This window comes from Anoplolepis gracilipes, chromosome 11, assembly GCF_047496725.1.
Source record: "Anoplolepis gracilipes chromosome 11, ASM4749672v1, whole genome shotgun sequence".
NCBI lineage: Eukaryota > Metazoa > Arthropoda > Insecta > Hymenoptera > Formicidae > Anoplolepis > Anoplolepis gracilipes.
In genome coordinates, this window is record NC_132980.1 from 10961380 (window position 1) to 10985349 (window position 23970).

The following is a 23970-nucleotide window of genomic DNA, read 5'->3' on the forward strand; positions in this document are numbered from 1 at the left end:
TCTCGTGTACCGTTTGTCTATAAAAGAGTAATATTATCACGAAATCATGTATTAATAAAAGATATTAATATTATTTTAATATATTTATTATATTTGATAACTGCATTATAATTAAAAAAATAACTTTTCTTCAATTGAGAGAATAATCATTTTCCTCATAGTTTTCTTAAATATTAAATTCTAAAAATCCAAAATGAATTATTACAATTTGACGAAATTTAAAGTTTGAAGTTATTTTTACATACTTTACGCTACAGCATGTGCCTTAGAAAAATTTTATGTCACTTGAGATTAAATATATTGTTAGAATTATATCAAGTTTCAATTATAAAAAAAGTTAAATTTAACATTTTGAAAAAAACTACAGAAAATGATTATTATTCCTCTTGGATTTTATTTTTATAAATTGCAATATTGTCAATTACATCTTTAAAATCATACTTTGATCAGAGAAAGAGATTTTCCAGTTTTCTATATATATTTTATCTCGTTATCAGAAAAAAAAAAAAAAAATCGTTAAAAGTCGCGTTTTAATATAATTTCGCGTTAATTACCGTCCTCGAATAGTTGCTTTGTAAAGGGCTAGAGACATGCGAATGCATTGTAACCCTGTCTATTCGCTACACGACAAAGTCATTCTTTCAGTTTTTCATCTGCAGATGCTATTCCCTCATGAATCCCATGTTGTTCCCATGTGTTCCCCAATGCCCCTGGGGTCCGGGAGGCATCACCCTTCCCGTCGGGGCCATATAAGTTGATCAATCGACCACTTCTCTCTCTCTCTCTCTCTCTCTCTTTCTCGCTCCCCTCTCGGCTCTCGAACGGCCCCCTAGCCGAAGACTTCGTCTGGCGTCTGGCGGCAGTTCAGAGCGAGACGCCGACACGACGAAGTATTTTCGTCTCGGACGACTCGAGTTCCGAAACGTGGCTCAAATCGTCTCACGGCATCGTGTATACATATATATATATATATATATATATGTGTATGTATGTATATATACGTGTCAGTGTCAGGCGATTTTGCGAACGTGCTCTCCCGAAGGGCAAAATCGTTATCCGTGATTTCCGTGGCGAACGTTATCAGGATTCGTAGAACGTGCCGGTTGCTGATGTGGAGGTGCGTGTTAAAAACCGGGTATTTGCATATCCTTTCGAGCAGCGACCGGCTGCAGGAAAGACCGAGGGGTTTTTAGCGTTTCCAGCTTGATCAAGTGACCGGAAGGGTCATCGTCTTCCCGGGGCGGGGGGAGGAGGGAAGATGATGATAAATCCGAGAAGATTGTCCGAACTCGTTCGTTGAGGATTATCATCAGTGTCTTGATCTCTTTCGCGAAGGATAAAATTTGACGATCGAAAGAAACCGATCCAAGATTCACGCGTGCTTCTCCTCCAGGCGAAGGACCGCCGAGGAATCGTTAGATTCAGTTCTATATCGAGCTCTCCCTTCCGCGTAGACACACGCATCCAACCTCCGTTCTTTCCATTCAAGGCGCGTCGCATTCATCCGCCGGCAGCAGCAGCCGGTATCACGCACACACATCTACGCGTACATACGATATACACGATCCCGAGAAGAAAGCGCGTCCGGCTCGTCTCTTGCCACGCGTCGCTTTTCCGTCGGAATATCCGGCTCCGGGTGAGAGAGAAAAACGCTATCGCCGATGCTCTTCCTCTGAGGATCAGTCGGAGCGAAGATGAGGAGGGACGTTGTTCCAATATGACGTGACGCGTCATCCCAATATCGGAGAGAAATGCCGGCACGTTGACGTTGACGTGGACTCCTCTGATTTCGGATATAATCGACGGGATGCGAGCCGGGCATCGGGATACCGTCCGGACGGATTTCAGCGAACCACCAGGCTGCTCTGAAGATCACAGCCGCGTATCTCTTCGTCTTTTTCTCGTAAGTAGAAAAAAGTAGCTTCTACTAGGGCAAGGGGCTGGGGATTTACTCGCGCCGTAAATCCGGATCGATTCGATTCGATTCGATATTGAAATAGATATACCGTTGGAATCGAATAACCATCACAGTTTCTTTTGCTACCACACAAAGTGCCCTCGATGTAACGGCAGCGTCCGACCGCTTGAAACTTAACCCGGTGGGAATATTACCTTTTGTTGCATTTGTTGAAAAAATGTTTTTCAATTCGCGATCCCATTACGATTATTTTCGAGAAAATTAATCACAAGTGGAAGAGAGAAAAAGAAAAAAAAAATTTAAGTATATCCAAAGTACGAAGTATTTTTAATAAATAAAGTATAAATTGTATTTAATAAATTATGATAATTCAGATTGATTAGAATTCAGAGAGTAAAGAGCGCATGAATTTTTCGATATATTTTCTAACAATTATTGAGCGCAGAAAGTGCAGCAAAAAAGATGTATATACCTCTACAGCACGATATATTGATGGAATAATGTTTTGCAGGATTGGAATATTGCGTGCAAGATTCTTCAAAGCTTGCCACAATATAGATATATTCGCTCCTAAACTATATTGTACACTATTTCTGTGATGCTGCTATATTTCAAATCGTATTGCATATATATTTCTGCAACGTGAATACAAGATATTGCAGAATATTTCTTATTTGCATAATACTTATTTGTCCTTATTTATCCGATTTTTAAACAATTAGTTTAATATATGAATTCCCTGTAGGAAGGATTGTTTCAGAAATTAAGCTGATAGAAAAATATATTTAATATTACTAGTTGTGTTTTTCGTAAGCTTTAGATACTCTCATGAAAAGAACTTTAATACGGAATAGATAACACATAACAGTAAGCAAATAAATTAACAAAAGATATGTGATTGTATTATAATATAAAAGTAATATCGTGTAACATCTCCAATAAAATATCAAATTTATAATATTTGCACAATATTGCTGCAATATTTGTAACATGTCACAATATTGAAATATTCATGCAATATTTTAATAATACTTTGTGCTGTAAGGGTAATATATATACAAGCAATTATATATGTTATTTAGCTTACAAATAGAATTTGGCTTACCGCCATTGATTAAAAGCGTCCGAAACTTGCGATCAAGTATTAACTAAAAACAACGTGTACTAAGAAGTCTGATGGCGGTGAAACGGGAATTACAAAAGCGCACGATTTTATCCATTTTAAGAATTTATCGTTCTAATCGATAGCCACGAAATTGATGAAATTTTCGTGATGCAATTAAATATTGATCGTTTTCCGATGGTTTCCAAGTGACTACCAAACGAAGGAATTACCGTTAAAGCCTATCTCAAGTGACCTCGATCTATCCTTGACGGATTCTGCGTATATGATTTCTCGTATATATTTCTGTGATAAAGCGTGATCGCTGGTATAAATACAATAAAGAAATAAATAATTCTTGGGTCTACGTTTTGTCGTCGATAAGCCATTGTTTCGCTGTCCTATTGTTCAAAAAGAAATTGCGCGAATCAATCTTCGCGTTTCCTTTTTATTTTTTCCTCGCGGTAAAACCGAGAATCTTTACAGCCGATGTGCATAGGATTTTGTGGATCGCATGCTACAAATTATGAAAGTGCGTGAAAGCCTGAGGAAAGAGTTAAATGTATGCGCGGTCGCTCGCTCGCGATTGTACGTTTTAACGACCCAATTCGACCGATTTCATTTGACATGAATCGAGCAAGAGATTCAATTTCCGTTATCGATAATAATATATAGGTCACACAATATAGAAATATATAGATATTGTATATATACGGGATAAATTAGCATTTATACGACACGCGTGTAATCGACAACAAGATTCTAATGTAATGTGACCTCAAGCTTTTTTTAGTTCGACGAGCAACAATTTTTTTCTCTTATAATTGTATAGTAAATATCAGTCTTTCTTGAATATATAAAAAAGAATATAGAACATCGGAAATTCTGCAGTAACCAAAGTTTACGAATATTAAAAAATATATACCTACTATATTTTATTTTTCACTATGATTATATTTTTTTTGATATATATATATCAAAGAAAAATATAATCATAGTGAAAAATAAAATATAGTAGGTATATATTTTTTAATATTCGTAAACTTTGGTTACTGCAGAATTTCCGATGTTCTATATTCTTTTTTATATATTCAAGAAAGACTGATATTTACTATACAATTATAAGAGAAATATAATAATAAAAAAAGAAATATAATATATAGTACAGATTATTTAGATTATCTTCGTTGAATTATAGTTGTATCATTTTTAAAATTTTTATGATATATATATATATATATATAGTACAAAAATTTATTTCATTTTTTTTTAATTTGACATATACTGGGTCAACAAATCTCGATTAAAATTAAAATCGAAAACAAGGTTCTATTAAATGTTTCTTACATTCATATATAAAATTTAAATATTATCTTTATTAAATTATAATCATATCATTTTTTAAATATTCATTTTAGATTTACCAAGCAAATCGTTGATCGGGTCGCGTCATATAATTATATAATTATATAATTATTCATATAATCGTTTTGTAAATTTTCTTGCTACTTTTAATAAGATACGGAAAGTCGAGTAATTAATTCAACAGTTTAAAGTACGATTCTTGCGCGCTAAATTACCGTTTTTATGTGTATAATTCATGTCAGATGGGGACAAAGGTAACTGATTAATAATACACAATACCAATATAACTCGTCTCTTATATAGCAAGATATACAGATCTTATCTCTTTCGAGAGAATTATAATATGGTTTGATATAAGCGTTGATGTAACGAGGTACTTTCATGTTTTAATCATTCATTGTCAACGGCAATCGTGGATGTCAATAAAGATGTCAAACATTTTATATTATCAAAGAAAGCTGCGATACACACGTCAAATGGATACAACGAATATCTGTGTATATTTATTTTTTGAAACACTGACATGTAATAGATCGTCTTTCTACGTTCAAGTATGTCACTCAAACAAGTTAATCATTAATCAATTACTTTTAGTTGTGAAAATCAATAGCAAAGTCCCGTTACAGTAACATCATTAAAACATTTCGAAAAAAAGGAAAATACAATCGTGTAGCTAGAAGGAATGCTTTTAATTAATTGAGTTTCCATTCACGAATTATTAGATGCGAATCAGCTTCTTTAAATACTTCATTAATAGTCCGAGTGTTTATTACGATGCAATATGAAAGGTTACTGTCATCTTTTTGAATTCATGAAGGCTAACCAGATTCGCTGTAAAATTGAAAACGCCTGCCGCGATTATTATCGGGGCTTATTATTATCGCATCTTCGTGACCATATGCATGTGCAGAGGCGAGAGATTGACGTGTGATCGACAAGTCGCGACACGGATTACATGTATTTGTTTGGCCGATCGTGTCTCTTGTGGGGGAACGATGTGTACGACATGTAAAAAGCCAATGTACGTGATCCGGCTGGACCCTCCCCACGCATTCTCTTCTCTTCGATAACGGTTGTATGATCCAGGTATCGCAACCTGGCATCCCCGATAAAGTCGGTCGTAGCGCAGCAGGCGCGTCATTAACGTTGCACGTTGCGTCTTCACGGACATCATCTTCGAGCAGCACGACAGCCTCTGAAGCGCGATGTAAATTGACTTTTAGAAAAAAAAGTTGAAAAAGTTTAACTGCTCGAAAATAAGTATGAAATTAATGCTAAATTAGCCAGGTATCCTTGATTGTATATCATCAACTTGTAATTGACGTTAAGTAGTTTACTACACCTATAGATTGTAAAGCAACGTTTTATCGCACGATCTACAGTTGAAAGAGGAATTTAACACACACGAGGAATTTATCATTTTTTTAACATTGAAAGAATATTGTACGCGTAAAAAGAAATTCAAATTGATACTATTCTGAAATTTAATTAAAATTATGACTTTAATTTCGTTACGCGCTTGATTATATGTGTTAATTGGTTTTCTTTGGCACGCGTAATCTTTCTTCCCACAAAAATATAATTCAATGTTGATAATAAACAAATTTTTAAACAAATATCTATTACATGATCATTATTAAATCTAAAATAATTTTAATTTATTTATCATGATTATAAAATTAAAAGATTAATTATGCGATTTATGTGATAATGAGATCACACGTATAAAATACATTCATAAAAATCGAATTCGACTCGCTTAAGTAATTCATATTTGTTATTGCTTATGTTAAATTTAGTTACAAAAATTTGAAAATATTTTTTTCTATTACTTTTTTAAACGAATTACATAATCTATGTAACGATCTTTTCAATAATATTCCTTCATTTTACTTCACTAGTTAAAATCTTTAAAATAACTGAGCACGTATAAGAATTTAATTATTATTCTATTTAAAATTTTATAGTTGCCTTTTTATCTTTTTCTACTCATGATGGATTTAAAATTTTGTTTACTACATAGCATTAAAAACCTTCTCATTTCATGAAATTAAAAAAAAAGTCATATCAAGAATTCTTTAGAAAATGGCATGTAATGGAGTTAGTGAAATATCCTGTAAATGCCACGTGCTAAAATGTCTTGCATTAAAAACTTCAATTTTAAAAGTGTTTATTTTTTTTGTATAATAAATAAAAAATCGACTTTTATTTTCAACTTTATAAATTTCTATAATTTAATAAAATTTGTTACAATACACTATTCCGTATCTTTATTATATTCTTTAGTTTTCAACGAAAATATCGTTTTTGGTGACCAATTTTTGGTCATTAAAAAAGTCATTAGCTTAAAAAAAAATTGAAACAATATTATCAAAACTGATATGATTTAATGAGGGGCGCAGTCTTTATATTAAATATTTTTAGATATCAATTTTTTTTAAACTTTGTCACAATTGGCGATCAGAGTTCAAGTAAAAAATGATATATATATATATATATTTAAAAGTATTCTCATGCGTATGAAAGTAGCGCTTTTGTCGGGAAAGGATATGACATCGATAGATACTTCAAACTCGAACACGCACGTGGCATTGTCAGATGGTAGTAAAGAAGCGATCGCTTCGATTCCTGTCATCCGAGGCCTTTCGTCGCGGACGATCGTTCGGATAAAAGCTCAAGTGGCACCCATGCGTCGAATCAAAGATTACATCGGCACGAGGAGAAGGATCGTGTGTGCAGTTATCCGTCGAGATGATGACGTGCGTGCGGCCGACAATTTAAAACTGCCATTCGCTTCCTGCGGTGGAGGGAACAACGGCCCCGTTTCGACAATCATCGCGGTGCCGTTAAGTATTTACGTGTAACCCCGGCCTAATTATCGCGGCATAATGCGAAAAGTAGACTCGCTAAACTGAACACTTATGCGTGAACACGTTGTAATTGTGAAAAAGAGAAAAAAATAAAAGGGAAAACGAGCGATTCAAAGTAAAAATGACACTTCTTATAATCTTATTGGAGCGTTTTTAAGAAGCATGTGATCTATTGTGTGTACATTATATCATATATTATATATATATATATATATATATATATATATATTTTTAAGTTTATTAAATATATAATAAATATTATATAGTAAATTTTACAAAAATATGATATATAAAATATCGAGAAGCACACAATAAAGTAAAGAATATAGCGTAGCACTTAAATAAAATAACGATTCGTTTTCTTAATTAATTAAAATATAATTACGTATTTTTCTCTAACCGTTTAAGAACATTATTAATTTAGTTTTCTAAAAAAAAATATTTTAAAATTAAAAAATAATATGATTCGTTTAATCTAGGAAATTTGCATAAAACACGAATTGATCGCGATTAGAGCCTGGATATTCTGAGTTTTTATTATAAATTGAGAGGGAAAATAAAACCCGAGTTCTTTGAATTATCGCACGATTGCGATAAAATTCAGAAAAAAAATCGAACGCTCGTGATCGAGATTCGTGAATGCGATTTCATCCCTATAAGTTGTCGGCTACTGCTGCAGCGGATTCTGCAAAACTCGTTCGGTCCGAACAACTTTACTTTTCACTCACGCGTAAACTTCACGTGCACTGTAACTGTATGCGGCATAAGTGATACATAAATTTGCATGGGAATTAGCCCTGGCTCGAGCTTTTACGGTGTTACTGCTTCAATTTCCGCACGATGCCATTCACCATAGAGGAAATGTCTTCTCAAGAGAGAGACCACCCTCGCTGTCTAGATGATTTAGAGGTGATTGTATACGACATATATGATTATCCCATGTGAATAAAATAAATCGCAAAAGTTTAGTGAAAGAACTCAAATGAGAATAATATTTTAAATCGTGAATTGCGGATATAATATTATATTATATTAAATGGTCGAAATTTTTTATTACGTTGTGTGACACAGTAATCTTGAAATAACAATAGAATATTTAATACTGACAAATTTCAGAATAAAATGAGAAGTACAAAAAGATTCCTCAAAAGATATGAAGCTAATTTGGTGGCATACATATTCTTCCATTGTTCTGTTATTTAATTTACTCGCGATCAGAAGTTGAAATCTTAAATTGATTTAATCCAAGATATTTTCTCGAGTCATATTAAATTTTCTCTTGTAAAGTTATTACCAATTAAAAAAAATATAGCTGTTCAGGTCTTTAAAATTCACATATGGATTATCGAATACGCAACTCAATGTTAAAATTAACCATTAGAATATTCAACATAATTACTCAATAAATAATTAATTACAATCTTATAGTCTCAAAATTTTATCACAAAATTTTTATTAATTTTTTATAACAAATTTTTTTGAGAATTAAAACTTTTAGTTATACATATATAATTTTAAAAATAAAAAAATCTTTCTGTTCCACAGTACATAATTAGACAGAACATTATTAAAATAAATTTTTACAATTTTAATTTCATAATTTTCTTAAAATACTGATTTGATAAAAGAAAACCCATGAGGAATCATTATATTATCCTCCTGAGGTTTTTTATTTGATTCTTCTTGATGTTTATACTGATATGCGAGCAGTAACATTTTTTTTTAAATGGATGAATATTTCATAATTCTGCTACACGTTCTCAGAAAATGTCTAGCTATTATCTCCTTGTAAGGTATAAGTATTACATACTTATACCTTATTTTTAGGCGTACAATTCGCAAATTGCAGTAAGCAAAACCTCCCCGTGCATGTTTATATTTGTGAGCAATTGTGTTCCACACGCTCATGTCAGTTTCATTTACATAATAATGTTTGAGAAAAAAATCCCGCTCGTGTTCGCACGAATTATTCTCGTTTACTATCTTCAGATGCTATCAATCATTCGATTCTATCATTACAGCAGCTCCGAAGGAATCATTATCGGTCATAACAACACCGAGCCAATGTTTACGCTATGCCAAGACGCTCATGACAATTACGTTGACGATGAGTCGCGTTTGAGAATTAATCGTTGCATTTAGTTATCTGTCTCGCATCTGATACACCAAGCCCACATTATACGCCATAATGCGTCGCATGTGTAAAACCAAGCTGACAACACCCAGCCAGCTCGAGAGTTGACGCTTTACGCGCGATACGCACGCATACGCGTGAATTGCAGGTCGCGGTATCTCGTTGCATACCACAGACAAAGTTGCTATACCTATATACAGGGTGTCCGGTAATTACCGTCCAATCTCTCTAGAGCACATAGAGCAGGTCAAACTCAACATAAAAGTCCTCTACCATTTTGCGATTTGCGCAATAATTATTAAAATATTAATTAAAAACTCTCAGCGTTCAGTTTGACCTGCTCTATCAGCCTTAGAGAGGTGGGACGGTAATTACCGGACACCCAGTATATATATATATATATATATATATATATATATATATATATATATATATATATATATATATATATATCTCGCTCTCGAATCGCAAGGATCGGCGCGACGGAGATGAGACTGGTGAAATCGCCCGCGCCTCTCTGATCTCTGTACCCCTCCTCTTTTATCTCCCCTTCCCCCTTGTTCTCATCGTACAATTAGGGTTAATTAGCACGCGTAAGCGAGAAATCGTAATTGGAGCAGGCGAGCGTGTACGAAGCGGCAGTAACAGCGGCTTCAGCATCACTCGCTCTCTCTACTCGACTTTCCACAAAATCGCTGGATCCTCGCCGGCCTGCATCGTTATTCCTTCTGTCTTTCTCTCGTGCAAGCATTGGAACCGGTCTAATTTCGATGAGTTCAACTCCCTCACGCTATATATACGGTGTGAGTACAAAATAATGGGCGGCTCTCGATGCGTAAAATAACGCGACATCAAAAAATGCAGACGATATTCGCGAGTGAGATTACTGTAACGTTACGAAACGGAAGAGAGTCTCTTGTGTGTTTTTTTACACACAAATTAAAAAATATGTACTATATTTTCTTTTTTACTATGATTATATATGTATTTTTTTATTGATATATATAATATAGTACAAAAATTTTTTCCATTTTTTTTAATTTGACATACTGGATCGACAAATCTCGATTTAAATTAAAATCGAAATACAAGGTTCTATTAAATGTTTACATTCGTATAAATATAAAATTTAGATTACCTTCGTTGAATTATAATCACATGATTTTTTAAATTTTCATGTCATTTTAAATTATTCATAAAAGACCTGTGTTTGCTGGAAATTTCTATTTTCGTTGCCGATAAAGATATGTAAATTACAATTTGTAAGAAATTTTTTATTCTCGCGGTATAAATAATCGTGAACGCTTGTAATACTACTTTAGATCACTTTCATCCGCCTAACAATAAGTGAGTATCGAAGTGTACGAGCTGGTCGAAAGTATGTCGTAGGAGCTATTATCGAATCGCCTCGATACATACGTCGTGAAATTCTAAAACCCCACATCATCATCCGCATCATCGGCCGCAGTTACTGTCAATTTAAATAATATACCGACGAGATCTCTCTCTCTCTCTCTCTCTCTCTCTCTCTCTCTCTTGCCCGCGCTCGCTAAGCTTCTTTAACGCCTCTTGTTGTTGAATAACGTCTTTCTCTATGACGCGGCTCGCGACGAAAGAAGAAATTACGAAGGGGCAGTGGCGTTACGTAAGACGCGGAATGCAGATGCAACTCGCGCCCGCGGGATGAGCCTTTAATACCGAGAGATTAACGTCTATCGCGCGACATATTATTATGTGTGATACGAGCAAATAATAGAGGAAAGGTGTCATTCTGTTTTCTGTAAAAAAATTTACGTCCGCAGATATTTACAGAAGACTTGCTTCATGTCAGATTGTATTACACTTTCGATAATATCGTGTAAAACTTTTTTAAGCAAATGACGTTTCATTTTTAAAGCCGGTGAAAAATAAAGTTTGAGAAACTGATTCGCAAAATTCGATGAAAAATACAGAAACAAATTAAAAATCACGATAAGAAGAGAGATAAATAAACTTACGTAACAAGCATCGTATAAACTATATTTTTATTGACTTATAATGTGCTACTTAATCAAGCGAATCGAGCTCAGATTAGTTTCGATCAAATGCAGCGTTTAATGTCAGATAATTTATGTCGGTCTTGAGACATTCTCTTTACATCCGGAATATCGCAAAGGTTTCGCGAGAATTTCGAGAGAGTAATTAAAATCTAAATGAATCGAACATTGAGGATCAATTTTTTTCTCTCTCTCTCTCTCTCTCTCTCTCTGCCGCTGAATCCGGCTGGCATTATCATCATCAGCTGTGACTCAGCTGCCGTATCTCGCAACATTGACGAATAATTTATCGTCAATTGACGTAAGCGGATAGAGGTGTATCGACGTGCGAGAGATTTTATTGTGCAAAGGCGCTTACATGTGCGGAATAAGCACAGCTGTTGGTTTTTTTTTTTTTTTTTTTTTTTTTTTTTTTTTTTTTGCAAGAAAGGCAAGAGATTGGCGAGTATGTGTCATTCAATTGAGAACCTTGGCATGCAATTACGATCGCGACAAAGATGCATATGTATTCGGCGACGCGTCGCGATTATATCAATGCGCAATTAAATACGAACAAATTAATTTTCCAATAGAAATCTTGTATTGATAATCTTGAGTTAGCGGATATAGCACGCATTATCGCACGTTTGTCATGTAACTGATTGACAAGAATAGTATATTTATTTTTCGCATTTATTGTTGGCGTAAGTGTGTCACGTCATTGTGGCTCAATGTGATTTCCTTGAAGTAAATAACTTTTTTATTTTTTTATATAAACTTTATAAAATTTGTATATTTTTACAAATTTATATTTTTTTATATAAATATATTTTATACTTTGTAATGTGACGAATATTATTCAAAAAAAAAAAAAAAATGAAAACATAACTGTATTTTTATTTTCAATACTTAAATGATTATTTTAATCAATATTCAATGGATTATTAGGTCAATCTCCTTTATTTAATGAGGTTTTTAAGAGAATTATCAAATTTAAAAACTTATATGTATGTAGAGACAATAAAAATTATAATTATATTCTTGATCTATATATTTTTTTAACGTTATTATTTTTTTCATAAGAAATGGTTTTACTTAAAAATATATATGTAATTAATTAATTAAAATATATATAATTAATTAAAAATGAAAGAGAAAGAGAGAAAGAGAAAACGATAAAGAGAGAGTAAGAGAGAGAATCTGTCTTCTTAAAGGAAAGCGTTTTTGTTGCAATGTTGTTTTACTATATACATATCTGACGAGACACTATCGCGTTTATTAAGTCTGATTTCATGTTTACATACGACACTTTCATGTTTGACGCTTGGTAACAAGGTCTCACGTCTAGCACGGAGAACGCGTGGTAAGAATATAAATCTCTAAGCTTCAATACTTTACATTCTTCTCTCAATTGTTACTCGACTGTTTAAGCGATAACAATAAAAGTAATCAGATCTTATAGTAATCATTAAAATACTATTTCTTTTTTTAATTTTATAAAAGTTTAATTAACCTAAATGTCACACAAACATGTAGAACATTTAATTCAACAAGATTTCAGGTTCGATATTTAATTTAACAAATAATCGATTATGGCAATTAACATTTGATTAATATCCTTGATTTTTTATCTCGAAAAATGTTATTTTTTATTTTATTTCTTTTCTTAAAAAGATAAGATTCTTGCTAAGAGGATATCATTGAGATTGAAAGAAAGAATTGATATTAATGTAAAATAATTTTTATTCGATCAGAATTGGCTGCTACTAAGCGACATTTCGTCTTTTTCTTAAAATAGAGAACCAGGAAGAAGTGACTCGTACCTTGCATGGTTACATTTTTGTTATTAACCTGCTTTCTCTCAATCTCGTTAACGTCGTGTCTCTCATAATATTGACATCACATACTTGTAAATTTCAACATCGATTCTAAATAAATGTCCGTTCAAAGTGCGTGTCTAATCTCCGCCGAGTTTGTGGCAGATCATCTTCAGACGTTCTAATATTAACTATCTAACATCAACTCATTATTTTGAGCAATAAACATTTTTCTAATTTGAAAATAATGCAATTTTAATGTTAATATTATTTATTATTTTATTTATTCTTAATCCTTGCTTTTCGGCTTAAGATGGCTTCCTACTTACATGTTTTACATATTTACATATAACCATTTCATATCTTGAATTCTATAAACCATATGAGTACGCTTACTAATTCTATCAAATATAATCCAAAAATATATCCCATTATATATAATAAATATAATATATTAAAATAGATTGACAGGTTTTATTTCAAGGAATTATAGATTATATAGTTTATGTATGTTTATATTTATATATATATTTTTAGTTAGAATTTTAAGTTAGAATTAAAATCCAAATTAAAATCAGAAATTACAATTAAATTTAAATTAAACTTAAAATTAAAATTAAAATTAAAATCAATATTAATACTAAATGTATCAATAAATACAATAAGGAATATTTATGTGATAAATAGAAAAATATACGCAAACGCATATTTGTTGTTTAATATACATATATTTAATATTTTTTATTTTAATTTGGCAACAAAAAAGGCAGATAAAATTTGAGGTATGAAATTAAATTAAAATTAATAAGAGGGTTTTATCTTACAAATTTTTGATTCATTTAAAAATTCCTGAGAAAATTCAAAGGCGTCCGCAGGAGAACAATCTCACGGAAAAAAGAAAGAAAGAAAGATTTAAAAATTTTCCCTTAAATAAACACACAGATTCACAGGTAAATGAAAGGGTTGTATCGCGAGAGATATTAACGCGTTCTTTCCGCGCAATTTGCGTTTCGGTCGACCCGTTGCGCCGAGATTGCTAATTAACGGAACGATAAGAACGGGCTCTGAATTAAACGAGACGGCATTGCGCGCCGCACTTTTACAGTGCAATTGCGGCTACAGATTATCGGATTACATGGTGCATGTGGATTAAACAGATCCACACTAATTAGCGATCCTCTCAATCGCTTAGTTGGTACCGGAGACCAGGTCGTGCGAGAATCGCGCAAGAAAGTGACACAAATCTGTGGGGATTAGATATTTTTGGAATTTAATCGCCCCCAGCAATTACGCTTACGATAGTATCAAGATATTGTGCGACTGAATGGAAAATAATGGAACCTCATCGCGAGGTTACATTATCTTGAAGAACGTATCTTCTCCCATTCCTTCTCCCATTCGTCTCTAACAATATATATGTATATTCTGAAGTTACGAAAATTCGAAAGGATTAATAATGATGTTCCCGTATGCTTTAATTAAATATATGTCGTAAGATCTCTGTTATAGATATAAACTCTCTCTTTTTAATAATTGATAGTCTTTAGTAATAAAGTGTCGGATATGCGCCTAAATACATATTATTTTAATACAAAACATATTCAAATTCAAATTAAAAATTTTATAGTAGTAATAAATATTCTAATATTGTTTTACATAAAATGTATTTTTCATGTAATTTGTATTGTAAAATTTTTTCTGTGTTGCATTGAAAGAGAAAATTTAGTTTTGGTAAATTTAATCTTTCTTTCAATAAATTTCTGCAGTTTATTGAGAATTTAAATTAACATATAAAACACGCAATAAAACAAAACAATTTTCATTCTATGAAAAATACAATTCTCTCAGAAATCCGACGAATGTTAATAAAACGTGTGTGGCAAAGTCTTTATGGAAAATCTTAGGTCGCGGTCGTGCCTGATCCTGAAAGTCGCCATCATCGCTTAGGTCGAGGGTAGGGAGGAAGGAGGAGGGCAGGAGGCCTCTCGAGGTGATCAGGAAGGGAGGAGGTTAGATGGAGCGAGGTGCAAAAGATGAAAAACAGTTTGCCATCAGCATAACCGGTTCCACGTATCTCCGAACTGGTATCGCTTTCTCTCTTTCTCTCTCTCTCTCCTTCTCTTTCGTTTTCTCGATGCTTGGCCGATCCGGCCCCAACGGAGTTTCGCCCGACAGGGTCTCTCTCGCTTCGCTGATGATAGTCGGGTACTGGCTACCGGTGACGGGTGTCCTTATACAGTTAAGGACGTTATCTCGTCTCCTGCCCCAAATTCCGTCGGCAATTATATCATGGATTATTTTCCTAGATAAACCTGTGAGCAAATCTCTCAGCCGCTCTAGTACTCTTCTTCGAAAATAATGATCCTCTGATATTGCGTATCGAAAAATCGTCGCGATGATTTAATATCAGTAGGAACAAATTTCACATAGATTTTTTAATTGATCTATATATATATGTCTAAAAAGTTTATTAAATTTAAAATGATATATAATTTTTCTTTTTATGATGAAATATTAGAGCACGCGAATCCAAACTTTCATTAAAGTTTCGAGGGGCATTGAAATAGCTTACATTAAATTTTTATCGATATTTACAAGCTAGAGGTGGAATAAATATTTCACTAATGCAAATAGATTACGTCTTCGTATGAAGTATAAAATCAAAATCTATAAAAACGATAATCAATTCTTTTACACTTCAAATCACTTGTTGCAGATTTGGCCATCGGATTGAGAAGAACGCGGTTAAGCGAAGGGGCGGGGGACGGGGGACGGGGTTTCAAGAGTCCGGTATCATATAGATAGGTAAGTTCCCGGGAGAATCAGCAGGATGACGACGATGCAGAGCTGCGGTGGTGGTTCTTCGAGATGCGCGAGGCGCGCCTTCGTCCTCGTGTTCGCCTGGGGCCTGTTGATGATCGCGGCGGTGCAGTTCCGCCACCTGGAGAACAGGGCGATGCGCCAAGATGGTGGTCCCACGGCCGAGGAGAGCGTCGGCGGTAACCTGGCGGAGGTCGATGGCACCGGCGGCGAACGTGGCGCGGGTGGAATCATCTCGGCGAACCTGGGTTTGTCCCGATACCTTTTGCAGAGGTCGTCCCTGGGCGGGGATCCCTCCAATTCGGGCGGTGCCTTGTTGACCACTCTGACGACCTTGAAAAACCGTCTGGAATCGTCAACGAGAAGCCCGTTCGAGCTGGAACCGTTGCTGGACAAACGACCTGTCAAGTCCGAGCAGCAGCTGATCGAGGAGATCGCTGAAAAGGTACCCAGCTTGCCGCTGAGCGACTGGCTCAAGAACAGCAAACTAACGAAGCGGGCCAACGACAGCTGCGCGCGATATCCGCAGATCTACGATCTCGAGTTCAACAATTTCTACTGGCAGACGCTGCGAACCAATAACGGCACGTTCCAGTTCTTCGGCGCGTTCTACGATAATCGACGGTTGTCCAAGATCGGGCCAGCGGTGAGAATTGTCGGCATGATTGACCGTATCGAGCCAACCATCAAGACGTATTGCCAGCTGTGGTACGAAGGCGAGAGCGAGCCTAGGATCGTCGAGACTCTTGAATACAAGTATATCTGGTATCCCAAGTGGGGCAATTACAAACAGGGCATCTATCAACCGTATGTGATAGCATGCAGAGTGCCGCCGCAGGCATCCGGCAAACCGCCGTCGTCCGTCTCTGTGGTCGAGAAGCGTTGTGATACGGCCACCAATCATCTCCGAGTGATCTACAACAAGCCCGAGCGTAAGAAAGATTTTGCCGTGTGCGTGAAGGGTTTGGACTTTTTGCACGAGGACCTATCTGTACGACTGGTCGAGTGGATCGAGCTCATTAGTCTGCTGGGCGCTGACAAAATCTACTTCTACGAGCTGCAAGTGCATCCGAACGTGACCAAGGTGCTGCAGCACTATCAGCGGCTCGGTATGGTGCACGTGACCCCGTTGACCTTGCCGGGTGGCCAGCCGAATGTGCCCGCTTTTCAACACATGTACCTTACGAAGAAGACCAATCACAAGCGACAGAACGAGCTGATACCGTACAACGACTGTCTCTACAAGCACATGTACGAATACGAGTACATCGCGCTGCTGGACGTCGACGAGGTCATCATGCCCGTCAAGGACGCGACCTGGCAGGAACTGATGCACCGGGTGCTGCCCAAGGCCCTGCAGATACGGAACGAGACCCGCGCCTCGTACAACGTGAGGAACGTCTACTTCCTCGACGACCTACTGCACTCTCACGGTTACTTCAAGGACATACCCAAGTGAGTATAAGGTTTCTACTTTCACGCCGCGCACGCGGTTCCGCCGCCCGTGAAGGGAACGGTTTGCACGTCGGTTATTGGTGTCACGGTTCTCTTCTTTCGGCAGATTAACACAAAGATTTATGCGAAAGAAAGAATAGAGAAAGTTTACAAAAGATATCGAATAAGAATTTGTCTCTCTCTCGAAAAAAAAAAAAACATACAATAATTTCTTGATAGACACATTGTTATTTTGTTAGAAAAGGCGAAAGTATTTTTTTTTTTAACCGGACAAGTCTCTAAAGAATTGACATGTTTCTACTTCTCTTCTTTAAAGTACTGCATTTCGTCAGAACTAAATCGAACGCAGCTCAATTAATTATTCGTAATATCTCTCATGTCTATAATTTATATTCATTATTTATTAATAATATATGCTTATCAAGTATCAAATTTTTGAAATTCGAAAGTTTTTTAGTGACTTTTTGACAAATTACATTATCCAAGTAGTGATGAGTTTTTTCCATATTTTACATATTAATTATATATTTATTAATTATTTGACATAATTTACTAAAATTTTTATTTGTATATTTTTATTATTTTTGTACGATGCAATTAAAAAATTTAATTAGAATGTTTTATCTTACGTTTTACAATATATGAAGATTGATCAATTCAATAGCTTTTAATATTTTGTGTAGAAAAATGTCTATTAAAAAAAGAAAAAAATAAATATTATTGTTTGATTTGCTTATATTTGTTTTTTTAGATGTATCACATATTTCAGTTTTTAGAAGATGAAAAAATATTTTTTTTATACGTGCAATCAGAGAAAAAAGGTTATTTTATTTTAAACTTGATAAATTTGTATAATTTAATAATTTATTGCAACAGTATTTTTTATATATTTATTATATTTATGTAGCTTTTAATGTGTGTTGTGTATGTGAATATTGGCTTTGGGAGAATCATTATCCTATATAAATCTCAATTTTTTCGCTTGATTAAAAAAAAAAAAAAAACGGTATTATGCAATATTATTGCAAAACTGTAATATGATATCATCAGAAATAGTCTTGAGTAAATATGTAATAAATATGTTTAAAGTTTCAGCTAGAAATCTCCATAACGTATAAAATAGTACGTCAATTTTCATATCACTTTTTCTATTTATTGTTCTTTCCATTTGTTTTTTGCAGTTGATGTTGAATTTATTTTGAGGAAAGTTATACGCTTTTAAATTTTTATAATAACGTTAAAGTCACTGAAACAATTAACTAGATAATGAAAAAATTGAGGTCGTCAACATTCCTTCGAGAAAATCAACTTTTTTACATGTAGGAGTGAAATCTTCTTCTCTTTCTATAATTAATCCCGCTCTGTTTTCTACTAATATTTTCCAAGAAATCATTATAAGTAAAAGTGTCGAAAGAACTTTTCAACTTGTAAGATTACTGTTATCAGAAGTTCGGTACGGGAGAAAATTAGTTTCTTTAGATCGTTCTTTCTCTTTCTGTAATCGATCTCATACGTTTTTCCATTAGTCTTTCCCAAGCAATATCGGAGTCCGCGAGAACCGCGTATGATACGAGAATCCTCCTCGTAGGTACATGCATATGCTGCAGCACGTGTACCGCTCCAAGAACTTCACCAAGCCGAACCAGTACATCAAGTGCTTTCACAATCCGGAAAGGGTGGTCACGTTGCACAACCACTTCCCGCTGGCGTGTCTCGGCGCCGGTTGCACCAGCTACCCCATCGAGACCGAGGATGCGCAGCTGCAGCACTACCGGGCCGATTGCGTACGATCGTTGAAGAAAACCTGCGTGGAGTACCGGGAGAATAGCGTGATTGACACGACGATATGGCGTTACAAAGATAAACTAATCGCCAGGGTCACCGATACGCTGAAGACACTCGGCTTCTTCGGTTCGAGATAGCGCTCGGAGATCGATCTCGCCTTCCCTTTTTTCTTTCACTTTCCTGTGAAGTTTTGATCGGTCTCCACGAAAGGGAGGTCTGGCTCGTGCTACGCGGAACGAGCCGAGGAAATTAATCAGAGCGGGAGGTAATTACCGGCGAGGCTTGATCGCGGAGATTTAATCGAGGAGATAATCGAGATCGGTGTAATCGTTAAAGTGGACGCCTTTCTAGCGACAGCATGTAATATCGCGTCTCGATCGTTCATATATGTGTGAAGGATCTCTCTTGATAACGCCAAGGCTGCGTGTCTTATATTCGAAGCGACAAGATGCGCGAGCCTTTATTAAAGATGTAGAAGATGATGTTGAGATCTCTGGGGGGGGGGGGGGGAGGAAACACGGTTACGACCCACTTTGGGGGCTAACCGACGATTACTAATCAATTTATTTGGATCGCTCATAACTAATTTTTGCAATTAGCTATTCTATTTATTTCAAAGATTTTTAAGTTATACCAGCCAATTCTCTCAATTAGTTCCGTCGATATCCACAATTACGCAAAGATAATTTTTACTTAAAGGGCACTAATCAAAATGTTAAATTGCTTAACTAAAAAAAATGGTCAAAATTTCTTCCAAAGTAAAAATTGCAATTTTTAGTTACGCGGAATTAAAAGTAGATTATTTACGTAAAATTAGGGTTAATTCAAATAATTTGATTACTAATCGTGAGCCCCAAAGTGGGTTGTAACCGTGCTTTTTTTTCCCAGAGATTGGAGCAACGATCGTTCACTCGAATTGATTCGGAACTCGTTACGTTGACTGAGAAATAGACTACCATTTCTTTTGAAAAAGAAACTACGGCTTTTTGTGGAAGTTAACGAATCGCTATTGAAAAATTGTCAAGAATAAATACATATTCCGGTAAATTATAAGCGCAGAAGATTAGATTTTATGCTTGAGTTTCATCAGTACGGTAGTTTTCGGATATCCCGTTAAATCAGCAAGGTGATCTGCAGGCCGAATGTAATTTCGGCTCGATTTGTATCGAGCAAATATATTCGCTCCACGCAACGAGCCGATTACATTTGCGAAAAAACTGCACAGTATTTTTATTCCTTTTGTGTAAATAAACGCCTCCTCTAAGTCTCCTTCCTATATATGCTCAATATATATGTAATACGAAGTATCTGTGAAGATTCGATCGATAGTCATAGCGAACAGCTGTAACGGATCGGTGAAGGTACACGTACGATTGCGTGCGACTTTAGATTTGATAATAAAATCAAAGGACGTGGACTAGAAAAATTATGCTCTCTTTAATTAAGGAGTATAAAAAATGTATACTAAAGAAATGTGAGAGATATATAGAAAAAAAATACGTTCTATTATATATATTACGTTACAGTAAATGTAAGTATACGATAAAATATATCGATTTGTTGAGATTCTTCTTCGATATATTATATTAATGTATAATATATATATATATACTTTTTTTCTTTTTTTTTAACATAATTATTGAAGAATATTCTTTTGAGAATGGTTGTTGAGAAGTGTATCGTCATACCGTTCCGACGACTGAAACGCTGTGAAGTGTAAACACTCGTATTAATTAAGACTACTGTTAATGAGTTTTCTGCAATCGCGATGCGATCCGTTTTTTCGTAGATAGAAACCGGAAATTATGTCCGAATTGTATTATCGTACGCGTAGAATAAAAAATAAATTGTATGCGTGTGATGATAAGCGTGAAAGAAATAAGAAGAGAAATATAGGACACGGTAACAAAAAAAGAAAAAAAAAAAAAAAAAAAAAAAAAAATAGTACAATGGCCGCTGATTACGTATATAATTATGTATAAGTTATTACAAAATTTTATTTTGCGGCATTGTTTATCTTTTATATAGAGACTGCATTTTGATATTTGTTTTGTTAGAAAGATTCGTGAATTGTTTATTTTCTAACGAAATATTTCGATATATGGTTGTATATCAATCTTTTTATCGATCGCTTCGCGATTTCGGAAAGCTGCTTCCTTTTCTTTTTTTTTTTTTTTTTTTTTTTTTTTATGGTAAACCTCGATCGCTTTCTGCGCGATGAGAATCGATCGCGTTTTACGACTCGACGCGTAAAGCGTTGCTCGTAAAAGCAAGAAGGCGATTCACGTTGCACCATGAGACATGTATCGTTATAAAGGGGACCATTGTTAAGATAAGAGTCAATAAGAGTTGTAAAAGAATCGGTGCGCGCATGAGATGCGATTGACCTACACGCGAAAATAAAATCATATCATATTTTTTTGCGAAGCGAACGCGTACGCCACATTTTCGGGGCGAAAAGTAGATGAAATCGTGCCTTTCAATCGACATTTTATTCCTGTAATTTAATTATAAATACGGTTCCTTATTTGTACTTTTTCGCTCCCGTATATATATGAAGATTGAACATATGTTATCGTGATAATACAATCTCATACAGGCGAACGCTTTCAGCGTTAATTTAATGTTAACTAAAAGAATAATCAAGCGCGACTGTAACAGCGAAATAAAATCAGCGGATTAATTGACTTATGTCAAAAAGAAGAATTGTTCTTTAAACTTTAAAAAAGTCAGATTGATTTTTTTTTTTTGCGTGACCAATACTCATGCGTTGTTTTACACGACGAAAATCTCTCGCTCGCTGTAATAATTCTTTGTACATATGTCTCCGAAATATGAAAGATGATAAATGAGCGCAAGCAGAATATAAACACGTATTTCTTGTACATCTCCAAGCATCCTATAAATGATTGTACGTAGTATGAGAATCTCTTTCGTATTTCGTATATTATTATAACAACCTCTAATCATGTCCCAAAGTCATTAAAAATTGAGAAACGATTGAGCAATTTCGCACAGTGATAGAAAAATAATATCCAATGCTAATCTTCCTTCTTTATTTTAGTGTTGCGTCAGCAGGCATTGCTGAAGACTAAGAGCTGAAGAGATTGCAAGAAGTGGACCACGTCTGAGTCAATTTAGAGAATTGTAAAAGGAATCTGCTCGAAATTTACTGACAATTCATATTTCAGTTTTCGAAACACCATGTATACCTCGGTCTTGCATGAAATCGTAGTTTGTATCGCGGTGTCAATAATGCGTGCAGTTTGAAACGTGATTTCGACGCGATCGCCGTTAGTGTCATCCTGGGACGTCTGTTGACTTATCGGGCGCGTATTCAAATTGTCGGGTGTTATCAATGCGTGACGAGTCGCACGTTGCTCGACATGCGTCGAGATAATCGATGACGATTGCAATATGAGCGCCTGTCAACTGGACGATGACGTATGGCATCGAGAAAGAGAAAGATCTCAAAACACGCACTTTATTTTGACTTTATTTTACTTTGATTAATGGAACGTTCGCTTTATTCACTTGAAATGAACGGCATTATCATTCTGCGGAAATAAGATTGATCTTATGTAAGTCAACTTTTGAAATAAACAGCAGTTTATTGACAGTATCTTGAGCATAATTAAGAGAATATTACATGAATTATCAAATAATACAGGTTTTTTTAAATTAAAATAAATATTAATTTAATCGAGAAGTAATCACGGGTGTCGTACAAAATGTCGCGCTGGTGTTTTGTGAGTAATTTTGAAGAAGTATCAACGAAGAATTAGGAGAAAATGAGCAGGCATCGGACCTAATGAAAGCAATTAGATAATTTATTACGTATTACTCGCGGAATTAATTTTTGTCGCAATTATAGCGCAGCATATTTCGTGCAATTTCATTTGATTATGTGTGAAGCTGACGTTTTCACTTCGTGCAATTTAATTGTTGAGAGTTTTAACTTTATTTTTAATAATTCTAAACTTCTTCATATAGATTAAATAAATAATGCAGACTATTAAAAAATGAATCGGGGAAAAAATTGGAGACAAATTGAGACACTAGATTCACGCTGCATCTCATTTTGTTTCTCTTCGACTATTTTTAACGTTCTTAATCGATTTTAAGCGTTTGAGATTGCTGCAATAATTCTAACAAAAAGTTCTGTGCATAAAAAATTATTAGAATATTAATTATACAAATTAAATTGCTCTCGATACCCTGGTAAATAAGATTTCGTGTTATAGCAGCGTCTTAATCTAATTTGTTTCTAAATCTTAATCTAATTGTTGTTGTTCTAATAAATATCTACCAATTTTTACGCATACTTAGAACTTTGTTTAAAAAGCATAAGTGATAAGAACACAAAAAATTACACGAAATCTCGTTTAAAGTTGATAGAACAATCAAAATATGACCAACTAATCTCATTTTAAATGATCTAATCTGTTTAATAAATATTGATTAATAAATTTATTAATTAGTAATAAATATTTAATGAATTATAAATATTTAACGAATTATATATATTTAATGAACTATAAATATTTAATGAATTATAATAATAATTATTTGATAATAATAATTATAATAATTTTTATAATAATATACTCTTAATATAATTATAATTATAATTTTTATAATAATTTTTTTCTAATAATTTTTGTGCATAAAACTCTCAGTAAATTTAAA

At 34.4% G+C, this 23970-nt stretch overlaps 1 protein-coding gene across 2 annotated transcripts; it reads left to right on the top strand.

Annotated features, from left to right (window-relative positions):
* The first annotated feature begins 849 nt into the window (after positions 1 to 849).
* LOC140670947 (uncharacterized) lies at positions 850 to 22903 on the top strand. Of its 2 annotated transcripts, none has more exons than XM_072901863.1 (3): positions 850 to 1903; positions 15938 to 17496; positions 19023 to 22903. In XM_072901863.1, the coding sequence occupies exons 2-3, from the start codon at positions 16052 to 16054 to the stop codon at positions 19291 to 19293; spliced, it is 1716 nt and encodes a 571-aa protein (XP_072757964.1). In that variant the 5' UTR covers positions 850 to 1903; positions 15938 to 16051; the 3' UTR covers positions 19294 to 22903. The 2 variants fall into 2 exon arrangements, with proteins under 2 accessions (XP_072757964.1, XP_072757962.1); XM_072901861.1 differs by having other exon boundaries at positions 19085 to 22903.
* Positions 22904 to 23970: the final 1067 nt, after the last annotated feature.

Coding starts and splice junctions, on each gene's coding strand:
- LOC140670947 (XM_072901861.1), top strand. CDS start 16,052: ATGACGACGATGCAGAGCTGCGGTGGTGGTTCTTCGAGATGCGCGAGG. Junction 17,497..19,084: donor TACTTCAAGGACATACCCAA/GTGAGTATAAGG, acceptor TCCTCCTCGTAG/GTACATGCATATGCTGCAGC.